Source organism: Ranitomeya imitator, chromosome 1 (assembly GCF_032444005.1).
Source record: "Ranitomeya imitator isolate aRanImi1 chromosome 1, aRanImi1.pri, whole genome shotgun sequence".
In the NCBI taxonomy this organism is placed as follows: domain Eukaryota; kingdom Metazoa; phylum Chordata; class Amphibia; order Anura; family Dendrobatidae; genus Ranitomeya; species Ranitomeya imitator.
The window spans coordinates 248,933,610-248,959,017 of record NC_091282.1 but is presented as its reverse complement, the minus strand read 5'-3'; the positions used below and the strand labels follow the sequence as shown (position 1 = coordinate 248,959,017).

The 25,408-nt window shown below is 42.1% G+C and overlaps 1 protein-coding gene across 3 annotated transcripts in view; it reads left to right on the top strand.

Moving 5' to 3' along the window:
• CAMKK2 (calcium/calmodulin dependent protein kinase kinase 2) overlaps nt 1–25,408 on the top strand; it is a 159,974-nt gene that overhangs the window by 104,632 nt on the left and 29,934 nt on the right. For all 3 annotated transcript variants that reach the window (XR_011318598.1, XM_069755392.1, XM_069755405.1), the window contains exons 7-8: nt 11,539–11,575; nt 17,894–17,915. Coding sequence is in view for 2 of the 3 variants with exons in the window: in XM_069755392.1 (XP_069611493.1) it covers nt 11,539–11,575; nt 17,894–17,915 (59 nt within the window). In the remaining variant the exon portion in view is untranslated. The remainder of the gene's footprint in view (nt 1–11,538; nt 11,576–17,893; nt 17,916–25,408) is intronic.

Genomic DNA, 25,408 nt, shown 5'->3' with positions numbered 1-25,408 from the left:
GACACCTAACATGACTAGGTTATTTTTTACCTAAGTGGTGAAAAAAAATTCCAAACTTTTCTAAAAAAAATTGCGCCATTTTCCGATACCCGTAGCGTCTCTATTTTCATGATCTGGGGTCGGTTGAGGGCTTATTTTTTGCGTGCCGAGATGACGTTTTTAATGATAGCATTTTGGTGCAGAAAAAACGTAATTCTGGCGTTTCGAATTTTTTTCTCGCTACGCTGTTTAGCGATCAGGTTAATGCTTTTTTTAGTTGATAGATCGGGCGATTCTGAGCGTGGCTATACCAAATATGCGTAGATTTGATATTTTTTTATTGATTTATTTTGATTGGGGCGATTTAAACTTATATATATATATATATATATATATATATATTTTTTTTTTCCACATTTTTTTTAAACTTTTTTTTTTAACTTTTGCCATGCTTCAATAGCCTCCATGGGAGGCTAGAAGCAGGCACAGCACGATCGCCTCTGCTACATAGCAGTGATCTGCTGATCGCTGCTATGTAGCTGAAAATCAGGTGTGCTGTGAGCGTGGACCACAGGGTGGCGCTCACAGCTGCCGGCGATCAGCAACCATAGAGGTCTCAAGGACCTCTATGGTTACAATTCTGAAGCATCGCCGACCCCCGATCATGTGACGTGGGTCGGCGATGACGTCATTTCCGGCCACCCGGCCGGAAGCGGTAGTTAAATGCCGCTGTCTGCGTTTGACAGCGGCATTTAACTAGTTAATAGGCGCGAGCAGATCGCGATTCTGCTCGCGCCTATTACGGGCACATGTCAGCTGTTCAAAACAGCTGACATGTCCCGGCTTTGATGTGGGCTCACCGCCGGAGCCCGCATCAAAGCAGGGGATCTGACCTCGGACGTACTATCCCGTCCGAGGTCAGAAAGGGGTCAAAAACATATTTTACCTCACAAAAATGAATCGTCTGCATTCTCCCTGCCCAAGAGATGTGGTATTATCAGACCATGTTCCTGTACGCGGTCAGACACTGCCATTACACAGTACACAGCAGGGGCACATTTATAAGATTATCTCCGCACAGGAAAAAAATTTTTTAATCCAATTGTGGAATTTATTTTTATTCCAATATCTATTAACCCCTTTACCCCCAAGGGTGGTTTGCACGTTAATGACCAGGCCAATTTTTACAATTCTGACCACTGTCCCTTTATGAGGTTATAACTCCGAAACGCTTCAACGGATCCTGGTGATTCTGACATTGTTTTCTCGTGACATATTGTACTTCATGATAGTGGTAAAATTTCTTTGATAGTACCTGCGTTTATTTGTGAAAAAAACGGAAATTTGGCGAAAATTTTGAAAATTTCGCAATTTTCAAACTTTGAATTTTTATGCAATTAAATCACAGAGATATGTCACACAAAATACTTAATAAGTAACATTTCCCACATGTCTCCTTTACATCAGCATAATTTTGGAACCAATTTTTTTTTTTGTTAGGGAGTTATAAGGGTTAAAAGTTGACCAGCAATTTCTCATTTTTACAACACCATTTTTTTTTAGGGACCACGTCTCATTTGAAGTCATTTTGAGGGGTCTATATGATAGAAAATGCCCAAGTGTGACACCATTCTAAAAACTGCACCCCTCAAGGTGCTCAAAACCACATTCAAGAAGTTTATTAACCCTTCAGGTGTTTAATAGGAATTTTTGGAATGTTTAAATAAAAATGAACATTTAACTTTTTTACACAAAAAATTTACTTCAGCTCCAATTTGTTTTATTTTACCAAGGGTAACAGGAGAAATTGGACCCAAAAAGTTGTTGTCCAATTTGTCCTGAGTACGCTGATACCCCATATGTGGCAGTAAACCACTGTTTGGGCGCATGGGAGAGCTCGGAAGGGAAGGAGCGCTATTTGACTTTTCAATGCAAAATTGACAGGAATTGAGATGGGACGCCATGTTGCGTTTGGAGAGCCACTGATGTGCCTAAACATTGAAACCCCCCACAAGTGACACCATTTTGGAAAGTAGACCCCCTAAGGAACTTATCTGGATGAGTGGTGAGCACTTTGACCCACCAAGTGCTTCACAGAAGTTTATAATGCAGAACCGTAAAAATAAAAAATCATATTTTTTCACAAAAATTATATTTTTGCCCCCAATTTTTTATTTTTCCAAGGGTAAGAGAAGAAATTGGACCTCAAAAGTTGTTGTCCAATTTGTCCCGAGTACGCTGATACCCCATATGTGGCAGTAAACCACTGTTTGGGCGCATGGGAGAGCTCGGAAGGGAAGGAGCGCCGTTTGACTTTTCAATGCAAAATTGACAGGAATTGAGATGGGACGCCATGTTGCGTTTGGAGAGCCACTGATGTGCCTAAACATTGAAACCCCCCACAAGTGACACCATTTTGGAAAGTAGACCCCCTAAGGAACTTATCTGGATGTGTGGTGAGCACTTTGACCCACCAAGGGCTTCACAGAAGTTTATAATGCAGAGCCATAAAAATAAAACAAAATTTTTTTCCCACAAAAATTATTTTTTAGCCCCCAGTTTTGTATTTTCCCTAGGGTAACAGGAGAAATTGGACCCCAAAAGTTGTTGTCCAATTTGTCCTGAGTACGCTGATACCCCATATGTGGGGGGGAACCACCGTTTGGGCGCATGGGAGGGTTCGGAAGGGAAGGAGCGCCATTTGGAATGCAGACTTAGATGGAATGGTCTGCAGGCGTCACATTGCGTTTGCAGAGCCCCTAATGTACCTAAACAGTAGAAACCCCCCACAAGTGACACCATTTTGGAAAGTAGACCCCCTAAGGAACTCATCTTGATGTGTTGTGAGAGCTTTGAACCCCCAAGTATTTCACTACAGTTTATAACGCAGAGCCATGCAAATAAAAAATATTTTTTTTTCCACAAAAATTATATTTTAGCCCCCAGTTTTGTATTTTTCCAAGGTTAGCAGGAGAAATTGGACCCTAAATGTTGTTGTCCAATTTGTCCTGAGTACGCTGATACCCGATATGTGGGGGGGAACCACCGTTTGGGCGCATGGGAGGGCTCGGAAGGGAAGGAGCATCATTTGGAATGCAGACTTAGATGGATTGGTCTGCAGGCGTCACATTGCGTTTGCAGAGCCCCTAATGTACCTAAACAGTAGAAACCCCCCACAAGTGACCCCATATTGGAAACTAGACCCCTCAATGAACTTATCTAGATGTGTTGTGAGAACTTTGAACCCCCAAGTGTTTCACTACAGTTTATAACGCAGAGCCGTGAAAATAAAAAATCTTTTTGTTTTCCCACAAAAATTATTTTTTAGCCCCCAGTTTTGTATTTTCCCAAGGGTAACAGGAGAAATTGGTCCACAAAAGTTGTTGTCCAATTTGTCCTGAGTACGCTGATACCCCATATGTTGGGGTAAACCCCTGTTTGGGCACACAGGAGAGCTCGGAAGGGAAGGAGCACTGTTTTACTTTTTCAACGCAGAATTGGCTGGAATTGAGATCGGACGCCATGTCGTGTTTGGAGAGCCCCTGATGTGCCGAAACAGTGGAAACCCCCCAATTATAACTGAAACCCTAATCTAAACACACCCCTAACCCTAATTCCAACGGTAACCCTAACCACACCTCTAACCCTGACACACCACTAACCCTAATCCCAACCCTATTCCCAACTGTAAATGTAATCTAAACCCTAACCCTAACTTTAGCCCCAACCCTAACTGTAGCCCCAACCCTAACCCTAACCCTAGCCCTAACCCTAGCCCTAACCCTAGCCCTAACCCTAACCCTAGCCCTAACCCTAGCCCTAACCCTAGCCCTAACCCTAGCCCTAACCCTAGCCCTAGCCCTAGCCCTAACCCTAGCCCTAGCCCTAACCCTAGCCCTAACCCTAGCCCTAACCCTAGCCCTAACCCTAACCCTAATCCTAGCCCTTACCCTAGCCCTAATGGGAAAATGGAAATAAATACATTTTTTTTTATTTTTCCCTAACTAAGGGGGTGATGAAGGGGGGTTTGATTTACTTTTATAGCGGGTTTTTTAGCGGATTTTTATGATTGGCAGCCGTCACACACTGAAAGACCCTTTTTATTGCAAAAAATATTTTTTGCAATACCACATTTTGAGAGCTATAATTTTTCCATATTTTGGTCCACAGAGTCATGTGAGGTCTTGTTTTTTGCGGGACGAGTTGACGTTTTTATTGAAAACATTTTCGGGCACGTGACATTTTTTTATCGCTTTTTATTCCGATTTTTGTGAGGAAGAATGACCAAAAGCCAGCTATTCATGAATTTCTATTGGGGGAGGCGTTTATACCGTTCCGCGTTTGGTAAAATTGATAAATCAGTTTTATTCTTCGGGTCAGTACGATTACAGCGATACCTCATTTATATCATTTTTTTATGGTTTGGTGCTTTTATACGATAAAAACTATTTTACAGAAAAAATAATTATTTTTGCATCGCTTTATTCTCAGGACTATAACTTTTTTATTTTTTTGCTGATGATGCTGTATGGCGGCTCTTTTTTTGCGGGACAATATGACGCTTTCAGCGGTACCATGGTTATTTATATCTGTCCTTTTGATCGCGTGTTATTCCACTTTTTGTTCGGCGGTATGATAATAAAGCGTTGTTTTTTGCCTCGTTTTTTTTTTTTTTTTCTTACGGTGTTTACTGAAGGGGTTAACTAGTGGGACAGTTTTATAGGTCGGGTCGTTACGGACGCGGCGATACTAAATATGTGTACTTTTATTGGTTTTTTTTTTTTATTTAGATGAAGAAATGTATTTATGGGAATAATATATTTTTTTTTTTTCATTATTTTGGAATATTTTTTTTTATTTTTTTTACACATTTGGAAAATTTTTTTTTTTACTTTTTTACTTTGTCCCAGGGGGGGACATCACAGATCAGTGATCTGACAGTTTGCACAGCACTCTGTCAGATCACTGATCTGACATGCAGCGCTGCAGCCTTCACAGTGCCTGCTCTAAGCAGGCTCTGTGAAGCCACCTCCCTCCCTGCAGGACCCGGATCCGCGGCCATCTTGGATCCGGGGCTCGAGCAGGGAGGGAGGTGAGGAGACCCTCGCAGCAACGCGATCACATCGCGTTGCTGCGGGGGGCTCAGGGAAGCCCGCAGGGAGCCCCCTCCCTGCGCGGTGCTTCCCTGCACCGCCGGCACATCGCGATCATCTTTGATCGCGGTGTGCCAGGGGTTAATGTGCCGGGGGCGGTCCGTGACCGCTCCTGGCACATAGTGCCGGATGTCAGCTGCGATAAGCAGCTGACACCCGGCCGCGATCGGCGGCGCTCCCCCCGTGAGCGCTGCCGATCGCTATGACGTACTATCCCGTCCAGGGTCAGATAAGCCCAGGGCACCTCGACGGGATAGTACGTCTAAGGTCACAGAGGGGTTAATAAAAATGTATTTTGTTCATGGGAAACACCTTTCAGTCAATAATAATATCCTGGTGTGTGTACATATAATTACAGTGTATGCTTGTTTTCATGTGAATATGCATTGCAATATAGGGTGTGTATACAGTGGGGCAAAAAAGTATTTAGTCAGTCAGCAATAGTGCAAGTTCCACCACTTAAAAAGATGAGAGGCGTCTGTAATTTACATCATAGGTAGACCTCAACTATGGGAGACAAACTGAGAAAAAAAATCCAGAAAATCACATTGTCTGTTTTTTTTAACATTTTATTTGCATATTATGGTGGAAAATAAGTATTTGGTCAGAAACAAAATTTCATCTCAATACTTTGTAATATATCCTTTGTTGGCAATGACAGAGGTCAAACGTTTTCTGTAAGTCTTCACAAGGTTGCCACACACTGTTGTTGGTATGTTGGCCCATTCCTACATGCAGATCTCCTCTAGAGCAGTGATGTTTTTGGCTTTTCGCTTGGCAACACGGACTTTCAACTCCCTCCAAAGGTTTTCTATAGGGTTGAGATCTGAAGACTGGCTAGGCCACTCCAGGACCTTGAAATGCTTCTTACGAAGCCACTCCTTCGTTGCCCTGGCGGTGTGCTTTGGATCGTTGTCATGTTGAAAGACCCAGCCACGTTTCATCTTCAATGCCCTTGCTGATGGAAGGAGGTTTGCACTCAAACTCTCACGATACATGGCCCCATTCATTCTTTCATGTACCCGGATCAGTCGTCCTGGCCCCTTTGCAGAGAAACAGCCCCAAAGCATGATGTTTCCACCACCATGCTTTACAGTAGGTATGGTGTTTGATGGATGCAACTCAGTATTCTTTTTCCTCCAAACACGACAAGTTGTGTTTCTACCAAACAGTTCCAGTTTGGTTTCATCAGACCATAGGACATTCTCCCAAAACTCCTCTGGATCATCCAAATGCTCTCTAGCAAACTTCAGACGGGCCCGGACATGTACTGGCTTAAGGAGTGGGACACGTCTGGCACTGCAGGATCTGAGTCCATGGTGGCGTAGTGTGTTACTTATGGTAGGCCTTGTTACATTGGTCCCAGCTCTCTGCAGTTCATTCACTAGGTCCCCCCGCGTGGTTCTGGAATTTTTGCTCACCGTTCTTGTGATCATTCTGACCCCTCGGGGTGGGATTTTGCGTGGAGCCCCAGATCGAGGGAGATTATCAGTGGTCTTGTATATCTTCCATTTTCTAATTATTGCTCCCACTGTTGATTTCTTCACTCCAAGCTGGATGGCTATTGCAGATTCAGTCTTCCCAGCCTGGTGCAGGGCTACAATTTTGTTTCTGGTGTCCTTTCACAGCTCTTTGGTCTTCACCATAGTGGAGTTTGGAGTCAGACTGTTTGAGGGTGTGCACAGGTGTCTTTTTATACTGATAACAAGTTTAAACAGGTGCCATTACTACAGGTAATGAGTGGAGGAAAGAGGAGACTCTTAAAGAAGAAGTTACAGGTCTGTGAGAGCCAGAAATATTGATTGTTTGTTTCTGACCAAATACTTATTTTCCACCATAATATGCAAATAAAATGTTAAAAAAACAGACAATGTGATTTTCTGGATTTTTTTTTCTCAGTTTGTCTCCCATAGTTGAGGTCCACCTATGATGTAAATTACAGACGCCTCTCATCTTTTTAAGTGGTGGAACTTGCACTATTGCTGACTGACTAAATACTTTTTTGCCCCACTGTATATGTCTATATGTATAATATTTATATATTATACTTAGAGTATGTGTTTAAAAACAGATATATTATTAGTGTGTATACATGCAGTATATTGTATTTATTATTTTGTTATTGACAAAATTTACCTGTATGTTTTGTATTGTTCCTTAATGATAATTATCCAGTGTAAATGAAGTAGATCAATGCTAAACCTCTAATTTTTCCGAAGCACCACAATAGACATGCAATGTGTTCCATTTTCATTACTGCTTTTTTTCATTTTGAAGCCCATAGACTTTATATGAAGACATCACATGAATCATCAATATAATTTGCAAAGTTATGTCCTGGTACCTTCTGGATCCTAATAATGTTCTCTAGGTTGGGTCAGGAGAGTAATTTGCCTTGTGTAAACCTTTCCGACATTGACAGCAGTTACATTCACCATGGCTGTGGATGTGTCCGCTATTGCTCACATGATTAAAAGAAAGAAGATAAATGCGAGTCTGACAGCAGGCCTCTCTAGATTGGCTGCTGAGGTGGAAAACTGTACAAATGTGGACTATAAAGCAAACTCGAAGCACATGTAGTGCTCGTGTGATGAATTGTATTAGTCACTGTGGATCAGCTAGATATATATTTTTGTGTTATGTCCTTTTGTGATTAAATCTAATTTATATATCTGTTTGTATACGGTAACAATAATTCATTAAAGGGGGGGGGGGCAGATTGGAACTTGTGTTTTTATGGTCCTGGAGTCCATGTGGCCTCAGATGCTTCTTTATTAATCAGAAGATAACTGAAGCCATGATCATGTAGAGAACAGTGTGGCTGCTAAACCTAAGTCCTCTCCTGTCATCTCTATGATGTACTTATCTCAATAATTGCTGCTGGAACAAAGAGTAGGCCGATACCCTGAGCAGCTTCATGTCACAGCAGGACCATGTGTGTGTGTAAGGGTGGCCATACACATTAATATAAAGGTGATCGAAATAAATGAATTCAACTAATGATTTATGACAGACTGTCAATTTCTGGAGAAGCAACGTTCATGCATGGCCACGGTGAACATTTCTGACTGCTTTCTAAAATGCGTATGGAGACATCAATATAACGATCATTCACCAGACAGTGGTCCGTTCAATAGTTATTCAGCCATCAACCTACTTCTATCTAATGTGTATTGTCCTCTTCGGGTTCTTCCCATTAACACTTCTACAGCGTATGGCAGAAGGTGCACAACAGGGTTCACTGCTAATAGGATCCTATTGGAACAAATCCCCATAAACCTGTTGAAGAAATGAAGATTTATTACCATAATTATATAGAATATATAGTTGAAAAAAAACATTGGTCCATCAGGTTCTACCTTCCTCCACCGATTTTGTTTTTTTTGTTTGTTTTTCCGTAGACTGTTGTTGACTAACTTATGGAATTATGTAGTCTACCTACTTTACTATACGGCAAAATAAGAGGTACCCGAGCCGCTACTGGGTTATATGGCAACATGGACTCCTTAAAGGGACTCTGTCACCTGAATTTGGCGGGACTGGTTTTGGGTCATATGGGCGGAGTTTTTGGGTGTTTGATTCACCCTTTCCTTACCCGCTGACTGCATGCTGGCTGCAATATTGGATTGAAGTTCATTCTCTGTCCTCCGTAGTACATGCCTGTGCAAGGTGCAATCTTGCCTTGTGCAGGCGTCTACTATGGAGGACAGAGAATGAACTTCAATCCAATATTGCAGCCAGCATGCAGCCAGCGGGTAAGGAAAGGGTGAATCAAACACCTGAAAACTCCGCCCATATGACCCAAAACCAGTCCCGCCAAATTCAGATGACAGGTTCCCTTTAAGTAATGTGACCAGAACCTAACAAAAGAAATCCCTGCCTAGAATGAATTAAACCCTTTACGAACATAAACCAAAGGATTGTCATTAAAAATTTTACTCCAATGTTTAAGGTGGCGTCTGAAACTGTTGAGTACCTGAAGATTCTCTTGTTTACTTGAGTAATGTACGTTGCAGATATCAGCTGATCGGTGGGGGTGCCTGGTGTCAGATCCTCTTTGCTTACTAGCGAATAAGTCATCAATGTTATTTGTGGACAGTTTTTTTTAGGACTATTGGCCTATCTGAGACCATGGGACTATTGACATTGACCCTTTCTCCCCCATATGATGATAACGCTATAGCCCCTAAACCACTGAAGATCACTAGGGACATTATGATTAAGCCCTTAATCACTCTAGTAATAATTTGTCAGCCCTTAATCCCCCTCAAACAGTGGCACTTAGTAGTACATTTTAAGCCAGTCTACTCTACAGGAAATGGAGCATTGACCCCGAATGTCAGACATTTTAGAATTTTGAGTTACGCAGTAATAATAGTAGTTGACTAGTTTTCCCAGCATGTAAAATATTAGGATCACTTTATAAATACCATTCTGGCTACAGTTGTTACTGGGGATGTTGATCCACTTTCAAGTTCTTAAGTGGGAAAAACCTTTTGAAAAATGTGTAAGTGTTTTGGATAACTTCAACAATAGTTCAGTATCAGCAAATGTGGGCTTCTTTCCACATACAAAATATGGCAAATCCTTCTCTTCTTTTTCTTCCACAGTAAAGTATGGTTACCTACTACTGATGATTAATAGCCTTCATAAAGGGCCGGGATTACTTAGAGGTTGTCCGAAGCTAAAATTTTATTTTAATCCTAAATTTCTTGTCTATTTAATGTCATAATCTCTTTTCTAATATACTTAAACATTTCCTACTGTTCCCTAACTGCTTGATTTTATTTTCTTTTAAATACTACTTCCTCTGATGCTTTGTCTGAGAAACTAGTACATTCTTGAATAGTTAAATGAGTCATCATCAGGGAGCATAGTCTGTGGTCACTTGTGGGGGCAGGGCTGGTCCCTGCTTTTCTTGTACATCGGGTATTCTTATAATGCACACTGACAGTGCACTCGTCACTTCTCATCAGAGGTGGCCAGCGAGCACACTGTCACTCTGCGTTTTGCATGGTGACGAATCCACAGAGCATACGTTGGACAACAGACGCATGCTCAGTAGAGCGAGTACTAGCTCAGCCCCTGAAAACACATCACTGATGACTCTTTGTTTCAGGGAGGGGGGCTGCGGCAGTGACCATGCGCACCTCTGCCCCTTGACAACTTATTTAACTATCCCAGCATGCACTGAGATTCTCAAACAGAGTCCTCAAAGGAGATATTAAAAAAAAAAAAAAAAAGTAGACTGTGAGGAAATGGTAGGGATGGTAGGGACTTTTAAATGTAAGTGTATTATAAAAGAGATTAGATTGACATTAAATAGGCTTTTAGGAATAAAATAAATTTTGATTTCGGACCACTGCTTTTAAAGGGAACCTATCACCCCCAAAATCGAGGGTGAGCTAAGCCCACCGGCAGCAGGGGCTTATCTACAGCATTCAGTAATGCTGTAGATAAGGCTAGGGTCACATTGCTTTAGGGCAGTCGGTTTAGCGCATAGCGCTACGGACTGCACTAACGCATTGTCCCAAAAGGGATCGCGTTTGCCGATCCCGATAGCGCAGATCCCCGATCTGCGCTAGCGAGGAACGGACCGCGAACGCTGCAAGCAGCGTTCGCGGTCCGTCACTCAAATGACGGCACATCACTAGCGCACGCCCGATGTGGGCGTGCGCTAGCGATGCGTTCGCCATTACAAACAATGGCGGCGTTAACGGACTACGTTACACCGCGTTATGCCGCGGTGTAACGTAGTCCGTTAAACAGGTTCACATAATGTAATGTGAACGTAGCCTAAGCCCCCGATGTGTCCTAAAAGATGAGAAAAAGAGGTTATATCATACTCACCCAGGGGCGGTCCGATTTGGTTGGCGTCGTGGTCCGTTCTCCCATCTTCATAGGATGACATCCTCTTCTGGTCTTCACGCTGCGGCTCCGGCACAGGCGTACTTTGTCTGCCCTGTTGAGGGCAGAGCAAAGTACTGCAGTGTGCAGGCGCCGGGAAAGGTCAGAGAGGCCCGGCGCCTGCGCACTGCAGTATTTTGCTCTGCCCTCAACAGGGCAAAGTACGCCTGTGCCTGAGCCGCAGCGTGAAGACCAGAAGAGGACATCATCTGATGAAGATGGGAGGCGCCGTACTGGACCGCGACACCCATCTGACCGGGACAGCTCCTGGGTGAGTATAATCTAACCTCTTTTTCTTATCTTTTATGATACATCGGGGGCTTATCTACAGCATTCCAGAATGCTGTAGATAAGCCCCTGATGCTGGTGGGCTTAGCTCACCCTTGATTTTGGGGGTGACAGGTTCCCTTTAATGCTTGTCCTCCATTTCAAGGTCATAAGAGCATCACCAATTATAACTCCTGCTCTATTCTGACTGCTGCTTTTCTTCTGTTACCAGGTACTTGATGACCCCAGCGAGGACCATCTGTACATGGGTAAGGAAACATTTTAGCTAATTTTAAGTACTATTTCAGCTATATAACCCAGTGTTTCTCAGCTCCAGTCCTCAAGACCCACCAACAGGTTATGTTTTCAGGATTTCCTTACTACTGCATAGGTGATGGAATTAATGCTTGAGCAGGTGATGAAATTATCACCTGTGCAATAATAAGGAAATCCTGAAACATGACCTGTTGATGGGTCTTGAGGACTGGAGTTGAGAAACACTGATATAACCCAACTGCAATGTGACATTTTCATTCCAATTTCAAGACCTAAAGGGAAGCTGTCCTTTATAGCCATTGAACAAATTAGTAGTAAGAGTCCAGAGCAAACAAATCCTACTTTGCATCAGTGAATACATTGAAGGGTTTTTCTTATCCAGGCTCCAGACAAATTTACACATAGCGTTCCAAATTATTATACAAATGCTATTTTTCTCTAATTTTTTTAAATGGTTGATGCAAATGAGTCTGTACAATGTTCAAATCATCAACTGTTAGAATAGAAAAAAGAAAGCACAGCAGCACTATGCATAAGTTTAGGCCATGTGAAAACACAGAAAAACATTAAAAACATAATCTAGATTTTACTACTCAAAAAAATGTTTCAACATTTTTTTTTAAACTTACGGAAATTAATGAAAATGAAGGTTCTTAGCGCATAATGTGGCCAATTCATGTATGCCCATCAACCATGGCAAGGTGACCTCCCTCTGATGGGTCCCTGCCCTACTGTACATGCCTTCTCTTGGACTATCAACCTACAATTTTGGACACTCATGTCTACTCCTGGGTTTACAAATAATGTTATTGGCAAGCATAGTCTTGTGGAAAAATTGGAGGAAAACCTCCACTAACACCAACAATAGTAGAATTATTAATAAAAATAATTCCATATCTCATCCTATGGACTATAATAAGGGCCAACTGCAACCAACAATATGCCAACAAAACCGAAAGACAAAAGAAAACAGTCATAAAGCCCATTATAAGTAATCAAAGTATAAATCTTTTAGTATCATCAAAACAGGAAAAGGGGACAAATGGTGCTAAAAAGAGTAAAATCAGCATCCAAAAAGAACGCTAAGGGCAGGCATGTCACAGACGTTGAGTACACATATCAGCAGTACACATGTACGATCCATTATAACAGGCAATCCAGAAGTAACAACCCATAATAATAAATACAAATACCTTAATGGATTGCAATAGCAGGATCACTGCGGCATGCCCATCCACCCTACGCGCGTTTCGGTCAAAAGACCTTCCTCAAGGGGCATAAAGCATGTATTAGTGTTGCAGGCTTAAATACCAGTGGACCGGAAATTAAATCCAGAGCAGAGCACCGCATTACCATGGCTACCATCACAGCCGCCGGATCGCTCACAGCGCACCAGCCGAAAACGGAAGCACGTGGGCCCCACGTGATCCAGAAACAGATGCGTAGCTGGAGCACAAGCCGGCAAGCGCACAGGGAGCCATGGAGCATGCGCATAGGAGTGTAAAAGTGCCAGCAGCCATAACAACTGATTGCAAATAATCGGACATTAACAAAATATGATTTAAGTTTTAGAAGGAACATGGTATCATGTTAGATAATAGATAGCCTCAGGATACATACAGATATCAAATTGCATATCCTGAAGATAGTCAAACCAAGCACTTAAACATATACCTGCAGAATTAACCCATACAGTATCAAAACATGTAGCAGAATATGTATCTGTAGTATAAACCCTTAAGGTCATTACAGACATATGATAGAAAGAATTAACAATCTAATATCAAAATTGTGAATATAAATGAATATATAGAGACAATATCATGTTAGAAAATATGTAATATAATAGCACATCAATCCTTAACTTCATTTCAAATATGAATCATATAACATGAATTATCACAATTAGGGCTCATACTCACTTGCGTGAAATACGGCCGAGTCTCGCAGGTTAAAACCCGGCTCTGCCGCTGGCACTCCAGAGCGGAGCGTGCAGCCGCACAGCAACACATGGAGCGGCACGCTCCGCTCCCAAGTGCCGGCGGCAGAGCGGGGTTTTAACCTGCGAGACTCGGCCGTATTTCACACAAGTGAGTATGAGCCCTTAGGCAAGACACCATAAATAACAAAAACTCCGCATGTACAGGGTAATGGTGCAGAACATATATCCAAAACATTTATACAGAGCAAAAAAAATAGATATATCCAAGCGATAGTACATGTTCCACATTGCTTCTCTAAATAGTCCATAATGGAAAATCCTTTGCGGCATATTCTGCAGAATTCAACTGTTGGACCAAGCCATTTCCGAACCTACACATAAAAATTACAGTGTATTAAAAGCATATAAAAACACTAGATGGTGGCCCGATTCTAACATATTGGGTATTCTAGAATATGTAGGTAGTATATAGCACAGGCTACATACTATATTGCACAGTGACGTAGTATATAACACAACCGACGTAGTATATAACAGAGCTACGTAGTATGTAATACAGCGTACATAGTATATAGCAGAGCTATGTATTATATAACACAGCCACGTAGTATATTGGTCAGCCGCGTAGTATATAGCAGAGCCACGTAGTATATAACATAGCCACATCATATATCGTAGTATATTGCACTGCCACGCAGTATATAACAGAGCCACATAGTATATTGCACAGTCGACGTAGTATATAACAGAACCAACACAGCCACATAGTATATTGCACAACTATGTAGTATATAGCACAGAGCACGTAGTATATTGGACAGTCACGTTGTATATTGCCCAGCGACATAGTATATAGCATAGAGATGTAGTATATAACAGAGCCCACACAGTATGTAACACAGCCCACATAGTATATAGCAATGTGGGCACTATATGCGTGGTTAAAAAAAGACTTAAAATAAAAAAAGAAACATATACTCACCTTCTGAGGGCCCCTTGTAGTCCTGGAGCCTGTGTGCGGTGCACACGGTAGCTTCCGGTCCCAGGGTTGGTATGAGGGCAACCTTTTTTTTTTTTATTATTATTAATATTTTTAACATTAGATCGTACGCAGCATCAATAGTAAAAAGTAAAAGTTGGTCATACAGGGTTAATAGCTGCGTTAACGGAGTGCATTACACCGCAGTCCGTTAACTATGGCATTAACCCTGTGTGACCGGTCAGCGCTGACTGCAGGGCAGTAAAGCAGCGGCCATTTCACTGCCAGACTCTGGCCATCGCTGATTGGTCGTGGCAATGGTCGTGGGCATTTTGCCACGACCAATCAGCGACTTGGATTTCCATGACAGACAGAGGCTGCGACCAATGAATATCCGTGACAGACAGAAAGACAGACAAACGGAAATGACCCTTAGACAATTATATATTAGATAAGTGGATGCGGAAAAGTACTCAAAAGGTCAGTGGTCAGGCGATCAGAGAAATGGCACGAAACTTAAATTTTCATTGAGGCCTAGGGGTTGGATTGTATTAAGGGTCCAGATCCACCGCGTTTCCATCTGCCCCAGACGATGGAAAGGCCTCCACCTCTAATATTGATGTTTAAGGAATCTTTGATTACTTCTAATGGGCTTTATGACTGTTGTCTTTTGTCTCTCGGTTTTGTTCACATACTCCTGGGTTTAGCCTTCAATTTGTGGGCAAGTAGAGCTAGATTATATGTTTTTAATGTTTTGTGTGTTTTCACATGGCCTAAACTTATGCATAGTGCTGCTGTGCTTTCTTTTTTCTCTGTAATGAAGTCTGGCAGCTTGCACATGTTCACACTTAGGAGGTGCTGGTCAGGTTAATTTTTTGTATATTCAACTGTTAGAATATAAATCAAATTTTATTGGACTTTTTTTTTTTCAAAACTAACCCCCCCCCATCCCCTCAAAATGCGCCAAAATATTATGCACAACAGAGTTTCCAAGAAACATTATCTAGGTTGTAAAGAACTAAAAATGGTCATTTGTTGAATTTGCAACATTAAGAGGTTATATTTACCAAAATCAAAAGCACTTTCAATCAAAAATATCTTAACAGACCACGTTACATGTTAATATAGGAACCCTTCTTTGATATCCCCTGCACAATTCTTGCATAAATTGAACTTGTGAGTTTTTGGAGAGTTTGGATATATTTGCAGGATGTCAGAATAGCCTCTCAGAGCTGCTAACCTGAGGTGAACTGCCTCCCACCCTCATAGATCTTTTGCTTGAGGATACTCTTATGCAGGGGTCCCCAACTCCAGTCCTCAAGGCCCACCAACATGTCATGTTTTCAGGATTTCCTTAGTCTTGCCCAGGTAATAATTGCATCACCTGTGCAATGCAAAGGAAATCCTGAAAACATGACCTGTTGGTGGGCCTTGAGGACTGGAGTTGGGGACCCCTGCTCTAATGGTTCTCAATAGGGTTGAGGTCAGGGGAAGACTGTGGTCATGCCATGAGTTTCTTTTTTTATTGCCCATAGCAGCCAATGACTCAGGAATAAAGTAGTCAGACAGAAACTCTTAATACTTTGCCACAGTCCTTTTCAGAGATCCTAAAGAGGGGTACTAGCTCTCTCACCATGATTTTGGCCCAAAACATGACTCAGTCACCTCATTGCTGACATTGCAGCCTTGTTGCGACATGGTGGCCATCTTACATCCATCTATTACTCCATCCATCTGGACCATCCAGGTTTTTACGGCGCTCAGCAGTAAACAAGACTGTTTCAAAATTTGTCTGCTTGTGAGCATTGTTTAGGAGTGGCCGGATAGTAGGTTTATGCACAACTGTAAGCCTCTGGAGGATCCTACCCTTTGAGAATCACGGCACAAGCAGCTTCTAATGCCTACTGTTTGCTGCTTTGTAATTATATTTTAGCAGCTGCTCTTAATTCTATCAATTTGTCTGACAGAAACCTTCCTCATTATGACTTTATCTGCACAAAAACATCTGCTCTGTATCTGCTAAAAAATCTATTCACGCTTAAGTTTTCATGAAATAACTAATGTTTTCATAGCTTGTCCAAGGCATTGGACTATTTGATGCAGCAGAGAGATCCCTTTACTTTCACATGTTGCTTAAACACGTGGCTTGCTTAATAATGTGATGTGGAACGTCCTTCTTAAGTAGTTTTCCTTTAATTGGGATCACCTGGCAAGCTAATTACCACAAGTGTTTGAGATTGATTTCAGTGTTCCAAAGAGCCCTGAGACACACTATACCATCCATGAGCTTATTAGAAAAACAATAATTGACACTTAAATCCAATTTGCTTCATAATTTGGAACATGATGTAGGCTGCAGATTGCCAAATCGTGTGACAAACTCCCCCCCCCCCCCCCCTCTCAAAATACAGGAGACTCATCATAGTGTACTACCACAGAAAACCCCTTTTAAAGGTAAGTTCACACTACGTCTTTATTCCAACAGCAAAGCCGCTAAAGTTTTCCTTGTCACAGCAGCTTCAGGTAAGGAAAAAAGCTGGCAATCTTTTTCCTGAAGCTCCTGCACTGGCAGTTTTGCTAGCGTCTTTTTTTTTTTTTTTTTTTTTCTTTTTTCCTGTAGTTTAAATTATATATAGCGTTAAACCGCCTGAAGAATGGATGTTACCCGCTTATGGTTTCCGAACCTTGGAGCACTTAAAAGAAGTCACATAAGACTGAACATATAATAATAATAATATGTGCGCAGCAATGTTATTCTAACTTTGTTGTCCATTTATGCTATTTTTTCCTGGCTGTTTTGCAGCTCTTTTTTTGTGGTGGAATCCGCCTTAAAAAGATGACGTGTGCATATTCCCTTTTAATATTTTAAATCATTATGCGATTGAGGCAGCAAGTGAAATTGCATACATTATTCCTTGCCACTCCCATAGGCTTGATTGATGTTGACTTAACGCTGCCATGTCACCTTTTATCAGCAGTGTTGGACAGTCCTCAATTAAACCCATGGTGGTGCGGCTAGTCAAGGAACAAGAGTCTGCATACCCAGCTTGGTGCATTTGCTGCCTCATTGGTATAAAACTTTAACTTTTATGTTTTCACTGATGCGAAATGTAGAATTTAGTATATTATTATTCTATCCAGTACTGTAAGTTTTAAAAAAAAAATAAGTGTTTACATTTAATGGAAAATCCATAGCTAAAATGATGTAAACTCGTATAGTTGACCCTTAGACTACACTTGTTTTATTGCAAAAGTCATCTACTCATAATAATTCACTAATCTGTCTGATCACTCAGAATTCATAGCCTTAAACTGCATACTTGGAATATAGATATGGATACTATATGATATATATGTTAACATCAGCTTTTTATGTTTTGTTTTTTTCAGTGTTTGAATTAGTTAAGCGGGGGTAAGTGACAACTTAACAACGAATTGGTTTGGCAATGTTGCTAAGTTTCATAAAGTTTTATTGAAGAAAATGTATACTGTAGGTATATACTGTACATAGAAGAAGGTTTTTATAGAACAAAGCCAAGGGGGTGAATACTTTTGTAAGCCACTGTACATATAGATATTTGTCAGATATATAATTTCACAACCCCACGACATATTATAAAATTGCACCCTTTAGTGCCTTGCATGTGGAGGATATTGTACAGCATACAGCTTTGTATTAACCTAATAAATTAATTTAAAAAAAATCAACTTGGGAGTCGCCCCCCCATTCTTTGTAACCAGCAAACGTAAAGCTGAGAGCTGATATTATCAGGCTGCGAAGCTCCCTTGACCCTTCCCAGCCTCAAAATACCAGCCCGCTGCTGCCCCGATTGCCAAAGCATCAGGGCAATTGGAAAGAGCCAACACTTGGAACAAAACGTCACCACTCACCACTATAGCAATCTTTTCGGAACATAGAGTGCTACATTTATCTTTTTGGACATATACTGAGGTTTCTTTTTACCCGCGAGACTTTGCACTCACTTTTTTCAGCTTGTACTTGTGTTGCACCTGTATTTTTGTTTCTATCTTCTTTTTTTTTTTTTTTTTAACCATCTTTATAAGCTACAAATAGCAATCATTGCTGAACAAAAATACAAGTTAAAAGCGAGTCACTAAGCATGTGTATTGTGTGGCGCCCCAGGGTCCTGGTCATCACAGTGGCTTTGCTTTCCCCTTGGGGAGAGGGATGTCACGTTTGGCAGCGATGAAGGATCTCTTTCACCAGGTAAATCTTAAATACAACACGTTCACACTCCAGGCCAGAAGGGGGAGCTCTAAACCTGGTTTAGGGTGAACTCCCCTATAAATACATTCTGGTTGGAGGAAGAGAGTCAGTTCCTATCAGAGAGACAGAGGAGAGAGCAGACAGACATAGTGTCAGAAGGTCTGAAGGGATCCTGTAGTCCAGTGTTCCCCAACTCCGGTCCTCAAGAGCCACCAACCGGTCATGTTTTCAGGATTTCCTTAGTATTGCACAGGTGATGGAATTATTGCCTGTGAAGGTGATGCAATTATCACCTGTGCAATACTAAGGAAATACTGAAAACATGACCGGTTGGTGGCTTTTGAGGACCAGACTTCGGGAACACTGCTGTATTCTGAGGTACTACAGCCCCTGGAGAGAGATTGCCAGAAGGGAGCTTGTTGTGGAACATCAGCTGGGGCGGAGCTGGTATGATAGAATAGCTGAGCAGACGTGGGGGTCTGCAGCTCATGGTGGAAAGAGGAAACTGAGAAGGAAAGAACAACTTGTTGAAAGAGAGCAGGAGAGAGAAGGCTCAGGAGAGTGACACAAGGGGAGCAGAGCAGTGATTTGGCTACCTCCCTTGGTAGCGCAGATTCCGGTAGCCGGAAGACTGCAACCATGTCGGACTCTTAAGGGACATAGCTGAAATTGGCAGGACAGCTGAATTGCAAGTTACCTGTCTGCCTTACACCCAGGAGACACACAGTGATAATTATAGGGCCCGGGTCATCCTAGAGCCCTGTAAAAAAGCCCATTTAACCTGTCAAAGGGGTTTGTGTCCTAACCTATATGGTGGACAGAGAGGAACTGTGAGGACTAGGGTTGAGCGACCTTGACTTTTTTAGGGTCGAGCAGGGTTTCGCGAAACCCGACTATCTCAAAAGTCGAGTGAAATCGGCCGATTATGGCGAAAAGTCGAGGATCGACCGAAACACGAAACCCAATGCAAAGCCAATGGGAATTTTTTTTTTTTTTTTTTTTATTTTCTCTCTCTCTCTCTCTCTCTCTCTCTCTCTCTCTCTCTCTCTCTCTCCCCCTCTCTCTCTCTCTCTCCCCCCTCTCTCTCTCTCTCCCCCCTCTCTCTCTCTCTCCCCCCCTCTCTCTCTCTCTCTCCCCCCCTCTCTTCCTCTCTCCCCCCCTCTCTCTTTCTCTCTCCCCCCCTCTCTCTCTCTCCCCCCCTCTCTCTCTCTCTCCCCCCCTCTCTCTGTCTCTCTCTCCCCCCCTCTCTCTCTCTCTCTCGCTCTCTCTCGCTCCCCCTCTCTCTCTCTCTCTCTCGCTCCCCCTCTCTCTCTCCCCCTCTCCCCGTGAACTGTAAAGCTGGTGTTACACAGTGCAAATCGCTACAGCGCACAAGCGACAACATGGCGATAGGCGTCCACGCCCCTAAGACCTATGTCATCACTCTGCCCACGCCCCTTCATTGGCTGAAAAAAATGGCGCCAAGCGCGTCATACGAAACGCGACTTTGGCGCGAAAGTCGCGTACCGCATGGCCGACCCCACACAGGGATCGGGTCGGGTTTCATGAAACCCGACTTTGCCAAAAGTCGGCGACTTTTGAAAATGAACGATCCGTTCCGCTCAACCCTAGTGAGGACCTTATCGGAAGCCATAGGCGGTAAGGGACTACAACACCACCACGCTTTGAGGAAGGCTTTTATCTCCACCTGGTGAGGGGGACTCTGGGTTTGCTCCCAAGCCAGCTGGACCCTGCCTGCCCTGTGATCTGGTGCCCTGGACTGTGGTTGCCTGAAGCGTCAGTAATCCAGGTAAAGAGACTGCAAACCTGTGTCCTCGTTCTTTACAGCACCATCCACCATCTTCCATCTACACACGGGAGCCCTGGGGACATACTTCACCTATGGGAAGTTATACCATCTAGCTGCCATACCATCACCACAGAGAACCCCTTTAAGCAGCGTCGGTTCCTACTGACCGAATACCACACGTGGCGTCCCAAACAAACTTTATTCTTAAAACCCCTTTAAAGACATACCCTTGTATTGGGCAGCCAGGGCCACGGACCGGATCGCAGCCCTGTGACATCCCCTTTAAGGCCGGACCCGGTACCAAGTACTCCACGGCCCAGGTGGGCAAGTCATATTGTCCACTCTGTTTTTCTTGCCAAGAGATTCAGAAAGAGTGAAGAAATTTCTGAATCCATATACTCCACGTGTGCACATACCCTAAATTGTCACAATACCATGTTACTGTATACAAAATATAGTCACAATGTCACAGTCCAGAGTAATGTAGAAAAATAAAGCACTGCGCTTCAGTATTCGGTGCCCCAGTAGGATCCTATCCCTTTAAATTTGCAATGTAAACTTGGAACTTAGATGTGAAAGTGGTCGATGTTTTTATGCAAGCATTCCAAAACGGATGTTTCGGTCCTAAAAAAAAAAAGTACTTCTTCAGTAACACTGCATATAACATAAATATGATGTAACATTCAGTAAACCATACAGCCAAAGAACAAAAAGGAAATACCAGAGATAATACCTGGAAGAAGCGGAACTCCCAATTTGTGTGTGGGTGAAAAGACAGTAAAAATAGAAAAAGGAATACGGTATATTGAAAGTGGAAGTATAGGTGCTTCTCACTAAATTTGAATACCATGAAAAAGTTAATTTTATTTCCGTTCTTCCATACAAAAAGTGAAAATCCTATATTGTATTGTCATTACAAACAGAGTGATGTATTTCAAGTGTTTATTTCTGTTAATGCTGATGATTATGGCTTACAAACAATGGAAACCCAAAAGTGCTTATCTCAGAAAATTAGAAAAATTAACAAAAAACACGTGCAAAGTCTTCCTAATCATTTCAAAAGGTCCCTTAGTCTGTTTCAGTAGGCTCCACAATCATGGGGAAGACTGCTGACTTGACAGATGTCCAGACACTCCACAAGGAGGGTAAGCCACCAAAGGTCATTGCTAAAGAAGTTGGCTGTTCAGATTCCACAATCAGTGATGGTTTGGGGAGCCATGTCATCTGCTGGTGTAGGTCCACTGTGTTTTATCAAGACAGCACAGCCGTCTACTAGGAAATTTTAGAGCACTTCATGCTTCCCTCTGCCGACAAGCTTTTCGGAGATGGAAATTTCATTCTCCATCAGGACTTGGCACCTGTCCACACTGCCAAAAGTACCAATACCTGGTTTAAAAACAACAGTATCACTGTGCTTGATTGGTCAGCAAACTCACCTGAGTATTGTCAAGAGGAAGGTGAGTCACCAGACCCAACAATGCAGATGAGCTGAAGGCTGCTATCAAAGCAACTTGGGCTTTCATAACACCTCAGCAGTGCCACAGGCTGATCATCTCTATGCCACGCCGCATTGATGCAGTAATTGATGCAAAAGGAGCCCCGACCAAAAGCGGGAATCCAGGGACGGGTCCCGCCTTTTCAAAGAGAGCATGCGTGGAAGAATTTCCCGTAAGGGAAATTCTCTCTTGCTCCCTCTCTTTCTCTTTTTACTATTGATGCTGCCTATGCAACATCAATAGTAACAAGATATAATGTTAAAAATAATAATTAAAAAAAAAAAATCGCAATATTCTTACCTACCGGCGTTCCCGCGCAGCGTCACCGATATTCCCGGCAGCTAGCGTTACTTCCTACTATTACATTGCGCAATGTATTACTAGGAACGCTAGCTGCCGGGAACATTGGTGACGCTGCGCGGTAGGTGAGAATACTGCGGGGTTTTTTTTTGTTTTTTAACCTGGTTTGTGTTGTGCATGCATTTTCGCAGCGGAAAACCACTGCGAAGACGCATACACAACAGGTGCACATAGCCTCGACGGGTCCGTCAGAAAGACGGGCCCAGTGCACACGTTTTACACAATCTGCACAGGATCCGTCATTTCAACGTCTTGACGGATCCTGTGCAGATTTGTAAGACGGAAGTGTGAAAGAGGCCTAAGCCATAATCACCAACATTAACAGAAATAAACACTGGATATAGATTACGCTGTTTGTAATGACTGCCGCTCTTTTCAGTAAAAAAAAAATGCCAGTTTTGCTGACTTTTGTGCTCCTTTTGTTGCTGCATTTCTACTGTGTTTTTCAGGATCTCAAAGTTCAATTTTGCTTCCAACTTGCAAAAGCGATGCAAGGTGTTAGGCCACCAAAAACCATAAAAACATTTTTATGGAAAAAAGAGTAATTTGATCAAGTTTTCTAGTGGATAAAAAAAATGTATGTCTGAAGAGATAGTGAGTATTCTGAGAAAAAACAAAAAAACAAAACTGGATTCATGTATGAAGGACCGCCATGAACTAGTTATGAGTTCATGAAAAAATACACAATGGCAAAAGTAAAATAAGCAGGGGGAAGTTGAAATGGTTGGGCATTGTTCACTCAATACATTGGTAGGGCATCCTTTAATTTAGTTACACATTGGTTGGGCATTGAGATGGTCAGGAATTGTTTACATTCACACACATCGCTAATTTAATTAAACTATACTAATACTAACATCAAAGCTCATGTGAGGACACCAAGACATTATGGTTTAACTTGGGAAAGCCACAAAAATAAATTGGTTTCATATCATGCTGTATCTGTGTTATTGGACATGCATAAAACGATATCAGACAGCACAAGACTGTTAACCTGGTTGATTCATTAACCCTTAGAAGTTAAGTCTTGTACTGACTGCTATTGTTTTATGTATGTCCAATAATGTACTGCTAGCTTTGGTTTACTAGTGGAGCGATGATAACTCACTAACTTAGTCCATTAGGTGGTCCTTCTCAATGATTGTTATTCTTCCCTCTATGCATGCAGAGATGGCTTTCGATCACTAGTAGCACTGTCCACTGGACTCTTATGTCTATAAACACCAGGGATTTCAATAAATAAAGTACAAGTTATACTGAATATTTTCATATAAACCTATATAACATACTGCTCAGCTTCTCCCTCTCTACACCATTTTGTGCAATCATCACGGAAGACTGTTTCCTTTGGTTGCAAACACGTTTTACCATCCTGACAAAGGCGCATTACAGCTGTCACCAAAGTTGGTCTGTTTAGATAAGGGTGACTGTTATCATGACAACATTGCAGATAGAAGGTGGTGTTTTTAACCTTTAGATTTCCGCTGTTCTTAACACCAGTAAACACCTACTGATCGAAAAAGGCTCCACACAAGAGCAAATAATAATGAAAAATATATTTATCTTCAATACACCGTAAAAGAAGACCAAAAAAGGTCATAAAAATCAGTACAAATTACAGGTGAGAACCACATATACAAGGGAAAAAAAAAGAGGTGGACAAGCCTGGAAGAATTCAAAAACAAAAATCCAAATACAAGTGTATGTATCAGATAATGAATGCTGAATAACACATAACTCACAAAATGGCACAGTTTACTCAGTATAGTAACATAGTAACATAGTAACATAGTTAGTAAGGCCGAAAAAAGACATTTGTCCATCCAGTTCAGCCTATATTCCATCATAATAAATACCCAGATCTACGTCCTTCTACAGAACCTAATAATTGTATGATACAATATTGTTCTGCTCCAGGAAGACATCCAGGCCTCTCTTGAACCCCTCGACTGAGTTCGCCATCACCACCTCCTCAGGCAAGCAATTCCAGATTCTCACTGCCCTAACAGTAAAGAATCCTCTTCTATGTTGGTGGAAAAACCTTCTCTCCTCCAGACGCAAAGAATGCCCCCTTGTGCCCGTCACCTTCCTTGGTATAAACAGATCCTCAGCGAGATATTTGTATTGTCCCCTTATATACTTATACATGGTTATTAGATCGCCCCTCAGTCGTCTTTTTTCTAGACTAAATAATCCTAATTTCGCTAATCTATCTGGGTATTGTAGTTCTCCCATCCCCTTTATTAATTTTGTTGCCCTCCTTTGTACTCTCTCTAGTTCCATTATATCCTTCCTGAGCACCGGTGCCCAAAACTGGACACAGTACTCCATGTGCGGTCTAACTAGGGATTTGTACAGAGGCAGTATAATGCTCTCATCATGTGTATCCAGACCTCTTTTAATGCACCCCATGATCCTGTTTGCCTTGGCAGCTGCTGCCTGGCACTGGCTGCTCCAGGTAAGTTTATCATTAACTAGGATCCCCAAGTCCTTCTCCCTGTCAGATTTACCCAGTGGTTTCCCGTTCAGTGTGTAATGGTGATATTGATTCCCTCTTCCCATGTGTATAACCTTACATTTATCATTGTTAAACCTCATCTGCCACCTTTCAGCCCAAGTTTCCAACTTATCCAGATCCATCTGTAGCAGAATACTATCTTCTCTTGTATTAACTGCTTTACATAGCTTTGTATCATCTGCAAATATCGATATTTTACTGTGTAAACCTTCTACCAGATCATTAATGAATATGTTGAAGAGAACAGGTCCCAATACTGACCCCTGCGGTACCCCACTGGTCACAGCGACCCAGTTAGAGACTATACCATTTATAACCACCCTCTGCTTTCTATCACTAAGCCAGTTACTAACCCATTTACACACATTTTCCCCCAGACCAAGCATTCTCATTTTGTGTACCAACCTCTTGTGCGGCACGGTATCAAACGCTTTGGAAAAATCGAGATATACCACGTCCAATGACTCACCGTGGTCCAGTCTATAGCTTACCTCTTCATAAAAACTGATTAGAT